Source organism: Cryptotermes secundus, unplaced genomic scaffold (assembly GCF_002891405.2).
Source record: "Cryptotermes secundus unplaced genomic scaffold, Csec_1.0 scaffold925, whole genome shotgun sequence".
Classification (NCBI taxonomy): domain Eukaryota; kingdom Metazoa; phylum Arthropoda; class Insecta; order Blattodea; family Kalotermitidae; genus Cryptotermes; species Cryptotermes secundus.
In genome coordinates, this window is record NW_019733333.1 from 363038 (window position 1) to 377233 (window position 14196).

At 38.1% G+C, this 14196-nt stretch overlaps 1 protein-coding gene across 9 annotated transcripts in view; it reads left to right on the forward strand.

Moving 5' to 3' along the window:
* Nucleotides 1-14196, forward strand: part of LOC111868082 (protein phosphatase 1 regulatory subunit 12A) — a 160741-nt gene that overhangs the window by 68833 nt on the left and 77712 nt on the right. For 8 of the 9 annotated variants that reach the window (XM_023858461.2, XM_023858459.2, XM_023858465.2 and 5 more), the window contains 3 exons: nucleotides 3322-3516; nucleotides 3675-3782; nucleotides 11549-11741. In XM_023858461.2, the coding sequence (XP_023714229.1) occupies nucleotides 3322-3516; nucleotides 3675-3782; nucleotides 11549-11741 (496 nt within the window). The remainder of the gene's footprint in view (nucleotides 1-3321; nucleotides 3517-3674; nucleotides 3783-11548; nucleotides 11742-14196) is intronic. The other variant, XM_023858463.2, reaches the window with a different exon arrangement.

Genomic DNA, 14196 nt, shown 5'->3' on the forward strand with positions numbered 1-14196 from the left:
GCTGCAGTATTCATGCTAAAAGCATAAGGACCCTGGAAATTCACTGAATTATGCATGGTTTATGGCCAAAATTTAATGAGTGAAAGACATTAAGACAGTGGTGTGGAATGTTCAAAGATGGGCTAACAAATGTTCACAATGAAGAGGGAAGTGGTTAGCCATTTGTACTGGGTGATGATCTTGTTCAGAGTGTTGAAAAAGATTTGTGAATGACAGTGCTTCACAATTGCAGAATTATCGTATGAATTTCCTCAAATTTCATGCACTGTTCTCTACAAGATAATCGAGTTGGGCTAGGCTATTGCAGTCTTTCTGCAAGGTTGGTTCTGAAAATGATCACTGGTATGCACAAAATGCAGAGAATGGTTTTGGCTTTGACTTTTATAGACCAATACCACAAAGATGGCAATGAATTTGTCAGTCACATCATACAAGTAACAGGTGATGAAATCTGGGTTTCATCTGTGAATGTTGAAACCAAAGAGCAGTAAAAGCACTAGATGCGCACAAATTCACCAAGAAAGCATAGAAGGTTTAAACAAACATCCATCAGAAAGCTGATGACAACTGTTTTCTGAGACGGAAAGGAATGCTGATAGTGGAATTCATGCCACAAGGGACTGCAGTAATGTCAGAAGTGTATTGCGAAACACTAAAAGAACCTGCATATGGCAATTCAGAACAAAAGGTATGGAATACTGACATCCATTATAGTGCCTCTCCACGACAATGTGTGTCTGTGTACAGCTGCTTGCACTCGAGCTCTGCTGGAGCATTTCAGCTGGAGTTGTTAGCCTACCCAAAGAACTGGTTGTGGTCAGAGTGCTTCAACAATAATTAAAAGATGATGGAAGGTGTCAAAATGTGGCTGAGCTCACAGGCAGCAGACTTCTTTGACAGTCATACAAAAACGTACACCCCCCATATGACAGGTGCCTCAGTTCTGGCAATGACTGTGTTGAGAAGTGGCTCAAGTATGTATATATTGTCACATGTGGGATGGTACATACATTATACAGTTCCCTGTTACACACTAGGGGTTTCAGTCTTCACTAGTTGTATCCTGGCAATGGACATTATTCCACTTCCTTTGCCTGCTGCTGCAGCACACTTCACAGGTGAACCCTCAACTGACTCCTGTAGTGTCATTTGTCTTCAAGATAACTCCTTGGCATGGACCCCCCAGAAAACACAGCCTCTATTGTAGAGGTGTATTTACCTCATCATTGCAACAGTCGTGGCGCATACCACATAGAAAATGTCGTTTTTCTTTTGTTCCGTGCATGAATGTTGCGGACGTTACCTAGCAACAGCCTGTGTTTACAGAGTCACTGCTTAGCAGCGGGTCTATACGCCACAATATTTTTATATGTAATACATTTTTTTTCCTCATTGCTTGTTTTGTTAACTTTCCAAATAGCCCACATATATAGTTCACTCACTCAATCACTCATGGAGCTGAGCCGTTCTTGAGAAGCTGCCAGCTGTGCAGCTTCTCAAGAACTTTCTAGCATTTTAAAGTAAAGTTACATTCATGATAAATTAATTAGATAGTTGCTTTTTGTTTGATGAACACTAATATGTAAAGGGATATAGTTAAAATAGCATTCATTTAGAATTATGTGAATGCAAATAAAATTAAAGCAGAGAAGGCAGTTGTAATTTCATGTGTCATGTTCTTTGTATTTCTTGCTAGCAGTTCTTCTGTTACCAGTGGTATTATGAGCTCTAATGACTCAGCCTAAAACAGGCTAAGTGGCTGTACAGAGTGGGCAATCAGGGATAAAAGCATGGCAGGCATGTCAGTTTTTCACCTTTCCAGAAGGGTTATGGGGACCTACACAGTGTGGTACTATAAGGGGTAAAGTCAGCTGGGTTGTGTAGTTGGCCACAATTGTATATGTTTTAGCCTTCAAAACAAAGGTAAAAGGTAAATTTGCCTCTGTGTTTAATTAAGTGTTGTGCCATGAAAAATGTATTGAGAGTGGAGGTATAGCTCTGCCATTATTGATCTTGGCGCTAGATGGAGGTGAGTGGCCTGCTTCATACCCTTGCCCCTTTACCCCCAGGGAAAGAGCTCCTGGTAGCCATTGGAAAGGAGGCTGGGTGGGCTTGAGAGCCAGTCTGGACACTGGGGAAGAGAAAAATCCCTTGCCTCTGCTAGGAATCAAGTCCGGACTGTCCAGCATGTAAGCTGTCACTGTACCAACTGAAATATCCTGGCTCCTTAGCCTTGTAAACACTGGCCTTCAAAACCCCCACTTGACACTCCTTCATTTAAAGGGGTAGTTTTAAATTATAATTGCATCAGACTAGAAAGAAATATCACAGTAAAACAAAGATTACGTAATAGAGGAATGAATTCTTCATGCATTGAAAAAGCATCATCATTATACTCTCAGTTGAGTATTCTTAATTTTTTCTTCTTACTCAAGTGTTACCATAGTATTCTTCAACATCATCCTGTGCGCATGCTAAATTGACTGATAAATGCAGATGCTTCAAGTGTCCTTGTATATTTACCGAAGTTCACAGCTCTCCTGAAAGTGCTGAGTGAGGAAAAAAAGGGGGGGGGGACCTAAAGTGGAGAACGGCCTGCCACTGAATGCTCTTACATCATGTTAGCAACATATATAGGTTCTTTGCTTTTTCTACTGGGTTTGTTACTCTGCTTCATTCAAATATGAACAAAGAAAACTGTAGATGATTGGTAACAATCTGCCACTCAACACTGTGGTGTCATTCTAATCATAAGCATTATTTCATTTCCACTAACACAGTTTACTTGCCCCACCTGTATTACCAGGTCCCACTGTTACAGAAGCTGAAAACAGAATGACAAGAAAAATACTTCTTGTACGTGGGTTCTGAGAATCATTAAATTGTTGCAGTTTATAAGAACAGCTCCCCCCATTTTTTTGCACTACAGCGCCAGTGGGCCTAGGCATACCTCCGTGAACGTCTCCGTTCACGAACAGCTCTTTAGGAAAATGAATTTGAAATAAACTGTTTATGAAGACATTGCTGTAACCTTGAAGAGTAAAAGACTGCTTTTGTTTGAGTTAGGTTCTCATGCATGACATCAGCAGGGCTCCTCAATAAGAAGGTATTTGACTCATGATATGTTGGATATTTGGCCACTTGAGTACCAGGATATCGGATACGTGTCCTTGAAATATTATTGAAGCAGTGCTCGGGCATAGAGTTACTTTTGCTTTGCATGGCATTAGCAGATCTCTCAGATTATTTAATGTCATGTCCCCCTAGAACTGTACAAATAGGACTTTATAATTTAGTAATTATATATCTCAAAATGTGCAGGCGTGGAACCAATGATGAGGCAAAGATTACATCTTGCCCATCACAAGAGGTGCCGACAACAACAACAGCAGCAACAACTACAGTGACAACTACAACTGCTGCCATTGTTACAACCACAGTAACAAGTTCACCAGCTAAAACAACTGCCACTTCACCTACCACCACCAGTCCACTACCAACAAGTCAGATCAGAAGGTAAGTCTGGCAACATTGGTATTTTTTGTGGTTGTGGTAAAGTTCTCAGTGCTCTTTTAATAAGTGAGAGCATATTATTATCATACTTTATCAGTAGTAGCAGATGTGAAACCTGTGCACTACGCTTGTCTCTGAGATAAGTACTTGGCTAATTTCAGTCCTGCCATGGGCAGTGTTTCAAGTGCTAGTCCTTCAACACCAAGCACACCCACAACTCCAGGGGGGAGTAAGCTTAGTCCTGGAAACATCTTTAAGAATTTCTTCAAGTGCGTAGACTAGTTACCAGTTTACAGTGTCTGATGCTTTTGCATTTAGTTTTCTCTCGTTTGACACTTGTGTCTGGTGTGTGTGTTCATTGTTTTTCCATCATAAATCCATTCTTTTGGCCTGTACAGTGTTTACTATAATGAACGATGCCAGTGCATGAAACAGGGCAGGGACCCTGTGAACATGCCAACAGAAAAAAAATACTGGACATTTCCATCCACTGTAGTTTCTCTAGTCAAATTCAGTTCAGATTTTCTCACTTTCACTCCCTAAGCATCTGATGCTCTCTGGCAAGAATATGCTCTTGAGTTAGTGCAGTGTTATTTGTTACATGTATGATTCAGGCTTCCGTGTAGTGAAGGTTATGTGTTAAACACTGAGTACGTGTTCTTGTTCACAAAATGTATTCCATACTTAGACACCCAGTAAATAATATTACTGAGTTATGAGTAATCTATATTTTCTAATACCTTGCCATGTTTTCTTGACAATTTTTACTTGTTATCATGGTGTTTCATGGGGGAAAAAAAAGAATACCATATTTACCCAAATATAAGACAAGATTTACTCTGATCCATGAAACTGATATTACAGTGCAGTGCTGGCAGCATTCATGCATATTGCTTAATGGTTGGTGGAATCCGATGGTCAGAGCTTTAGTGTGTGTGTATTATGCCCGTGTTTGTTTCTGTGAGAACAGAAAAGTAGAACACTGTGGTATAAAGGGTAAGTGATTGTGTTGAAGTAGAAATTTTAATGTCATGTATCAAAAGAGATGCATTGTTGCTACAACATGAAATAAATATTAGCTGTGTTGTATCATTCAGAAACAGGTTGGACTGTAAAGAAATTCGAGTGAGAGAGCAGAGGATGTTAATAATATAAGGACTGTTTTGAAAGTAACCTCCGCTCATTTCAGGAAACTAATGTAGGAGCTGGAGAGAGCTCGCACATCCTATCTGAGATCCATTTTAATATTATCCACCGACATATGTCCTGGTCTTCCTAGTGGTCTCTTTCCTTCTGGATTTCCCATCAATATCCTATATACATTCCTCTTCTCCCCCATTTGTGCTACATGCCCTGCCCATCTCATCTTTGACATGATCATTGTAATTATACTTGGAGAATAGTGCAAGTTATAAAGCTCATGCAGTTTCTCCCTCCTCCCATCACTTCGTCCCTCTTTGGTGCAGATATTCTCCTCAACACCTGTTCTCAAACACCCTTAATCTCTGTTCCTCCCTTAATATCAGAAACCAAATTTCACACCCATACAGAACCATGGGCAAAATTATAGTTTTGTATGTTCTAATTTTTACATTTTTAGACAGCAGATGAGAAAACAGAAGCTTCTGGACTGAATGATGGCAACCTTTACCCAGATTCTCTAACCTCATAATTGACTCCTGAATCATATTTTGATTTGTTATAGTAGTTCCCAAATATGAGGGTTGGAACTTTAATAGTGGCAACACTGCTGTAGAGACGCCATGCAACGGAACCAAATAATGTCGCATATACCACACGTTAGTTACATACCTACCTTACCTCAGAGCAAATGGACTCTCCCTTCCCACTTCACGTGGATGCGCAGTGATGAGAAGAACAGAGCCTTGTGTTAGCTGGCTGTCTGATGTAGTGTTGTCACGATGTTTTCGAAAGAGAAGAATGGAGTTGGATAAACATTGAATGTGCCAGAGGCCATACAGCACAATAGAGTCATCAGAGTCTTCAAGAGGCTTGCGTGGAATCTGCATTGCCTTACAGAACAGTGGCAAGGTGGGTAAAAGCCTTCAACGAGAGACACCAAAATGTGGCAGACATGCGTCGGCCAGGTCGTCCTAGTGTCAGTGAAGAAGTGTATACTCTTTCCGCATTACTGGAGAGTGATCAATGCCATACGATTTGTGAGCTTGCACGAGAAACAGGATTAGCGCATATGGTGATATGGTTATGGTGATTCTTTTGTACAACTGTGATGGTGTTATCCTAACACATACCGTTCCCTGACAGCAAATCATCAGTGTGCAGTATTACTGTTCATTTTTGGAACACAACCAGCGACCAGCTTTGAGAAAGAAGCAGCAGCACTTTCAGCAGAATCCACCCATCATTTTGCAGGACAGTGCTTGGCAGCATGCAGAGCAAGCTTTGGCTGATTTGTTTGATCTATGGGGCTGGAATGTGCTGTACCATCCACCATACTCCCCGGACTTAAGCCCTTGTGACTTCGACTTAATTCCTAAGATGAAGGAACCACTTTGTGGCATTCACTTCAGAACTGTTCCAGAGATTCTTCAGGCAGTAGACCGCTCCATTTGTACTGTCAGCACAACAGGCGCTGCTAAAGGTATCCTGCGACTTCCACATTGCTGGCAACTGGTTGTACACAATGATGGTGACTACACTGAAGGACAGTAAAACTTCGAAACATGCATCTCTTTGTATCAGTTTAAATAAATAGTTGCCACTATTAAAGTTCCAACCCTCATATCTGAACTGTGCCACATTTTCAAACATCTGTTACCTATCTTTATATCATTATTTTGGTAAGCATTCTGATGAAAAGACAGCAACATATACTTAGTTTTCTCTGCGTTTACTTCTAGACTGACTTTCTTGTTTGCATCAATTCAAATTTCTGTGTTTTTCTGTATGGTATCTATGTTATCTCTAGTAGATTTACATCATCAGCATAGACCAACAGCTGATGTGTCCCATTTCATTTCAGACCCATATGGTTTTCCTGCACCTTTCTAATGAAATATTCTAAAGCTAAGATGAAAAGCAGTGACGTTAAAGCATCTCCTTGTTTTAGACCATTTTGAATAGGAAAATTATCAGACAAATGTTTACCTATATCGAATTTACAATACATTTCGTTCAGACACATTTGAATCACCCTGACTTGTTTCATGGGTAACCCAAACTCTGGGATAATATTGTAGAATACTTCCCTCCTAACTGAATCATAGGCTTTTTTTTAGGTTTTTGAATAGGTGATGTTCTGTCTCATTGTGCTTCGAATTTTTTCTCCAGTTTCTCCATTCTAATGAATGGTAAAATCTGATCAGTCGTTGGTCTGGTACATCAAAATCCACACTAATGGTCCCCAATAATTTCATCTATATATGGACTTAACCTTGAGAGAAGGATATGGGATAAAATTTTGTATGATGTTGATGGTGGTGATATCCCAAGATAATTACTGCCATCAGTTTTTATCACTCTTCTTGTAAATTGGTACAGTAATAGACTCTTTCCACTAATCAGGCAAGCCTTACATATTCCAAATAGAATTGATGATTGTATGGATCTTAGACCTTAATGTTTCACTTCCTGCTTGAATCAGTTCTGGTGAAATTTGATCACTACCTGGCAATTTACACTTTTTCAATTTTGAAATAACAATTTCAACGTTAAAAGGACTAGGATCAGGTACTAATGGCTCAACTGTATATATTTCTATCGGCCTAACATCACTGACCCTATGTACATTCATTAAATGTGAGTAGTACTTCCACCTATTCAGAATGTTGTGAGAATCTTAAAGCAGCTTTGATAATCCTACCAGCTGCAAAATTTGCAGTTATCCACTTTCTTCATGGTGATACATGAGTGCTGTGGAAATCCACTGTGAATTATGCCCAGTTTATGGCCAAAATATAATTAGTGAAGGAACTGTTAAGACAGTGGTGTAGAATGTTCAAAGATGTGCTAACAAATATTCAAGATGAAGAGCTAAGTGGTCAGCTGCCTGTAGTGAGTGATGATCTTGTTCAGAGTGTTGACCAAAAAATTTGTGAAAGACATCTCTTCACATTTGCATAACTTTCATGTGAATTTCCACAAATTTCATATATGTACTGTTCTGTTTGAGATTATCACAGTTATGCTAGGCTATCACAAGTGCTACGCAAGATGAGTTCCGAAAATGTTCACGAGTGCACACAAAACACAGAGAATGGCTTTGACTTCTTTAGAATGATACCACAAAGATGGCAATGAGTTTCTCAGTCACATCGTACGAGTAACAGGTGATGAAACCTGGGTTTCATTTGTGAATGGTGAAACCAAGGAGCAGTCAAAGCACTGGATGCACAAACATTCACCAAACAAGATGAAAAAGTTTCAACAAACGTTTTCCGCCAGAAAGGTGATGGCATCTGTTTTCTGGGACCGGAAAGGAGTGCTGATAGTGGAATTTATGCAGCAAGGGACATTTATGATGTCAGAAGTGTATTGCAAAACACAAAAGTACTGCATATGGCCATTCAGAACAAAAGGCACGGAATGGTGCCATACAGTGTAGTGCCCCTCCATGGCAATGTGCATCTGCATACAGCTGCTTACATTTGAGCTCAGCTGGAGCATTTCATGTGGGAGTTGTTTGACCACCCTCCTTACATCCCTGTTTGCATTCCCAGTTCCTAGCCTACCAGAAGAAGTGGTTGTGATCACAGTGCCCGAACAATAATTAAAGAGTTACTGGAAGGTGTCAAAATGTGGATGAGGTCACAAGTGGCAGACTTCTTTGACACAAGCATACAAAAGCTTATATCCCAGCATGACAAATGCCTCAGTTCTGGTGGTGACTACATTAAGAAGTAGCTTATGTATGTGTATTTTTGTGTGTAATTTTTTCTCGTTTTGTTAAGAGCTCTCCAGAATTTACCTTCCAAACAGCCCTCATATGAATGTAATGAATATTGGGACTTGCCATTGTATTCTTAATGATGGTTACACTAATATTGTTATAAATATATATTTTGAATATTTAAAATTTTAAGATTGGGTTATCTTATATTTGAATAAATATGGTATATGAGTGTGACTTGAAAAATGGAAACAAAATTCCCCGGCTATAAACTTGTTATGCAGTTCAAAGATGTGACTTTCGCCCTTGGATATTAATTTCTTCCCTAAAATTGAGATGCATGTAATATAAGGTGATTCTAAAATACAGCTATTCATACATAAGTGGGCAAAATTATGGAAAAAAGAGGAAGATAATCAGGATATGGCATAAGCATGTTCTGTCACATCAGATGATTCTAGAGACTGATGATTTACCTTGTTTTGGTGATATCACTAGTAACCTCTTAAGTTATCTCTGCATGATTTTTTTTACTAGTAATAATCACATCTGGAATGTAGAGAGTAGTTCCTTTTTGTGCTGTCTTGTTTCATTGTTCAAAGTCTTAAGAGTAGTTGAGATGGAGGAATAGAAATAACTTGTAAGGTTTAACTTTATTGATTCTGGTCCGTCACTCCAGTTAAATATTATAAAATGATTTGACAACACCATCCAGTGTGACTCAAATGTATATTTATGTGAATGCCTTCACATGTTTCGGTCAGTTATGACCATTTTTGTAAGGCATAACAGCATGTTGAGGAAACTACTATTACACTGATCATAGTACATCAAGTTGAATCAGAGTTTTATAAAAAAGATTTTAATTAAGATAAATGTGGTTGAGTTAAAGTTATTAAAATTCTTATTATTTAAAATCTTACACTGCTAAGGTTCTTGTCTTCGTGCCTCTTCTATCAACAGGAGATTGGGGTGATATTGCCGTCCTTGAAAGTCCATGCAGTGTTGTTTTATATAGTTTTATTTTTATATTTAAATAATTAATTAGTCATGGATCTGTAAGAGTTTAGTAAATCCAATCCCCAATCTAAACACCATCTACAATCACTTCATACCTGTGACAGTACTTTGCATCTTTAATGTGTTCTGTATTGTAGTTAATGACACACAAAATAATTGGGATGACCCTTTTGTTGATAGTTATGCTTCCATTTTTATCTTTTCCATAGGCATGTTCATACTAAGTTTTGAAAGCTCAGAATGTTTGACATGTTCACTGCATATCTGTCCAGTATCCAACAGTAAAACCAGCATGATTATTTAAAATATTAATTATTGTGTTGTTTGGTAATAATTAAGATATTTTTCAAAATTAATTTAACTGAGATACACATTGATTATAAATCAGACTGTTGTTAAAATATTACAAATTTTTCATGTTATACTTCTTTTTGGCATGTGAACTGTAGTATTATGCTGGGAATGCAAGTGTCTGCATGTAGTCGCATGTCGGTATTGAAATTTGTGGCATAAGTCTTGTGATGTGAGGATGAAATTGACTTTAATATTTGCCACATATCGATTTTCGTGCTGTGAAACAGTTTTAGTAGTATTGTATTGCACCCACGCATGTGGGAGTTGGTGTGTGCATGCAAGTTTACATTTAAATGTCATTACAAACCAGAAGTGGGTTTACTTTGAAGAAATTTATTTGAAAAATGGAAATTCATGGGAGTTTATATTGAATTGATTGTCACCCTACAGCTGACCTTCAGATACTGAGCACTGAATTTTGCTCTTCTGAGTTAATAAATAAAAACACTGTGTTACAAAATATCTGATATAAATATACCATATAATAATACTGAAATATCAGAGTGAACATCTTTAGCTAGGTATGGACAGTAAAGTGCCACTTGACGAAAGGTCGAGTTTTGTCATTAAAATACCATATTTGTAGTAACTCATGTTTAGGCTCATTGTTTTGCCAGCATCAGAAGCAAAGATTTCTTCACTGTATTATGGTATAACATTATGCAGTGTTCCAGTGCTCTCAGAAGTGACTCCAAACTATATAGCCAAGAATTAAATGAAATTACTTGCTTTTGGCACATTTTCAGTGAAAAGTTGCAATTATGTGCATATTTAGTTCACAGTGGCTGTCTGCACTAAACAAATTTTCCTTCGAATTTGGTATTCGGAAGTTTACTAAAAGTTGTTGGCACATTCAGTTTTTGTTAAAATTGACTGCATGATGGACGCTACATAAAGATGTATGTGTGTTTCTACTTACATTTTGAGTGTAATTCATGCTTAACTTGTGAAGAAATAAAACACATTTCTTGCACAGTGTATTTTTAATTGTGAATTTATTTTTCTAAATAGCAGTGGGTTTCACCTACCAAATTATGCATGAAGACTGGCCGAGAATTAGAGGCAATTTTGCTACATTTGGCAAGATGCTCTTGGTTTGGATGACTGGAATATTGCCCTTTTATCTTTGTGCCATTTCAGAATTAGCTGTGTACATGTATGTATACTGTTATAATCCATTCTGCTAGGTGCCCAGGAATGTGTATTTAATATTATATTCTTCTGCAGTTTTTAGGTCATGTGTTGCACACGTAATTTTTTAATTTACACATGAACACATAAGGACATTGGCACTAGACACAGAAGTTGCGTATGATGAGTTAGTGATGTATTTTGTTGAATATATGAAAGTTTTTATATCCTTAAACTAATCAGAAATATGCATGAAGGAAACTACATTTGTTTTGTAAGTTTTTATTACTTTATATTGACTTTATCAATATTTCACTGGTTTATTTTAATTTTTTGTGATCTTCAAGTTTTTAAACACAGTTCCTTCTTAGCACATTCTCTGCTGTACTGCATGCTTAAGTTTTTATAGTACAACATATAGGTAGATCAAACCTGGAAGGACCAGACTTGTTCTAAACTCATCCTAGCAATTGATAAATATTTTGCTTTCTTTTTATGGTTATCTGAAAAAACAGCATATACACTTGGAAAAGAGACTAGGTGGACCTGAAAAGCTAGATCTAATTTGTTGACTCTCCATTGCAGCAGCATTGATAGTGTTACAAAAGATGGCAAAAATTTGCACATTAGGCATTCACTTACTGTAATATTTTGGTGCAGGTCATTTGTGCCACCAGTACGAGATGAAGAATCAGAAACACAGAGGAAAGCTCATGCAAAACGGGTAAGAGAGACAAGAAGATCTACTCAGGGAGTCACATTAGAAGAAATCAAGGTAGCAGAACAGCTGGTCAAAAAGAAGAATCAGCAGCAGTTGCACCAAGCAACGCAACAACTAAGCAACCATGAACAGGTACAGCTCAACTTCTCATGTCAGGTGTCTGTTTCAGTCATGAATGGTATGCTTCACTTAGTTGTACTGTTATCATTATCATTAGTTTTAATCATGAAAAATGTTACGAGAACTTGCACAGTGAGATTAGAATTTGAAAGAATGGCGTGTATGCGGGTTTTTCACAGTAACATAATTCCATATTGCTCCTGAGAAGAGATGTGTTTGAAGCTGACATAATAGTTTTGTCATGTCTGTATGAGTTTTAACTACATAAAGTGAAATCCTCATGTAAGGTTGTTTGGAGAGTAGGGCCTGTGCACTGAAGTGGGGAAAATCATAGTTGTAGAAAATGTAACATTCAGATTATTGTCTTAGGATCATTGTACTTGAAGGAAGGAAACTTTAAACAGAGGAATAATATATGCTGTTCCACTGTATGTGAATTTCATATTTAGAAGGAATTAAGTTGTTGAAAAATGTATTGATATCTTCAGTTGAACATATATTTTTATTCTTTTTTGCAATTTTAAATACCTAAGCCCATTTTCAGCACACTTGACTTGTTTGCACATGTGATTATGCCATGACCATAAACTACCACTTGGGAGACCTGGCATTGATAGAAGGATGATATTAAAGATAGAAAATGGGATATGAGGATGTGGACATAATTTATCTGGCAAAAGATAATAAGTAATGGTAGGCTCTTGTGGATATGGTAATTTCTTGATGAGCTAAGTGATTTTTGGGTTATTAATAACAGCTCTATGGAGTTGGTTGGTTATGACATTGAATCTTCAGAAATTGAGAAGACTGTGACATATAGAGAAGTAGGTTGGAATGAGACATAAATATCATTTTAAGTTTTTCATTCTTCTTAAAACACAGGAACGATTTCATAATATTTTAGGCCTACATGGTGAATATTCATGAAACTACTTAGTGTTTATGCCTTACATTATGCAACTAAAGGGACACACTTCTCATAAAATAGAGATTTTGTGTGAAAAGAGGAAATGCTTCATTCTCTTGAGTATGTCGTGCAGCCCATTTTTTAAAAATAAAACAATTAAAAGAGATTTATGTGAAGTTATTGAAGTATTACAAGAGTTGAAATTCAACACAGCTTCTACCTTTATTTCTACTACAGTCTCATACTTTTGATGAAGGTGCTTCCCCCCACCAAGTCAGATCCACCATTTCTTGCAAGCACCTCACTTTGCATCCCTGATTTGCATTCAAACCCTAGATTTCTTGTTCTTTTGCCAATGCTAAGGCCTTCATGCTGAACACTGAAACTCACTTCTCATATATTCACAATGTACTTTCCTTTTGAGATTGACTGCTGAGGTCTAAATCTTGGAAAGGGACTTCACAGTAGATGAAATATAGTTGCAATGCAAGGATCACTTAGCACCCATCCCTGCAATCTGTTCTGTTCCACATGTTTACATAGCGTTTCTTCTCTTTCAAGATATTTTGTTTTCTTGCCATGAAAAGTTTTCCAGCTTCCATTGCTTTGCAGCAGCATATTTCTCTCTTCTTTCTCCATTCCTTTATACAACTTAACATATTTTCCACTAATCACATAATTTCTGATTTCTCTCTCAGTAACAATTTTCAGTTTCTCTAATTCTGCGTGTTCATAAATGGATCTCTTTTTCCTTACACATTCATCTTGAGTTGTTCATAAGTAGCCATCATTGTTTTCCCATAACTTTCTGCACCAACTATATATGCAATGTTGCATCCTAGTTAGTTAGTTATTGGAGAGGGTGGGTTTCCCCATGCACTTAGACCAGTATTGGTCCATTGTGCTTCCCTCTATGATATTCTACCAGTCTCTATACCCTACCGATATTGGTGCGTACCATCAGTCCCGACCGAGCCAGCGAGTTCGGCCTCTACTGGCTTGGCGGTATCTATAATGCTTCCCCCCATCTATCAGAGGCGTTACAGACTACTGTTGGGTGGGAAGCGTCCTTGAATTTGGCTCAGTGACCTCCTTTGGAGATATGAGGTTCTTTTACGTGCCGTAAAGCTACGACACGGGACCCACGGCTTAAAAGTCCCTCCCGGAGGACTTGTTCCCTGAATTTTTCCGCCCTTAAAAATTCCACGACCTCCGCCGGGTTTGAACCCGCGTACCACGAGTCATGAGGTGGGAACGTTACCTCTAGACTACAGAGGCTGCTATGTTGCATCCTAAGTTATTTATGGCTAGCAGCCCATAAAGGTCCCATTAACTTGCTCTGCCATACTCTTATCTAAGAGGAGGTTTACATTCCTTAACCCGTTGCCGTGGTTCGTCGTGTATGTTTCGTCAGGGATTTAAATCGTCTGGGGGGGTTCGACGTGTATGTTTCGTTCAGCTGCACACCTATGTTATAACGCCCATAATAATTGATGGTTTTGCTGTAGATTGTTAGATTTTTCGCTGGCCTGTTGTCAGTAGAACAGAGTATAAATAAGA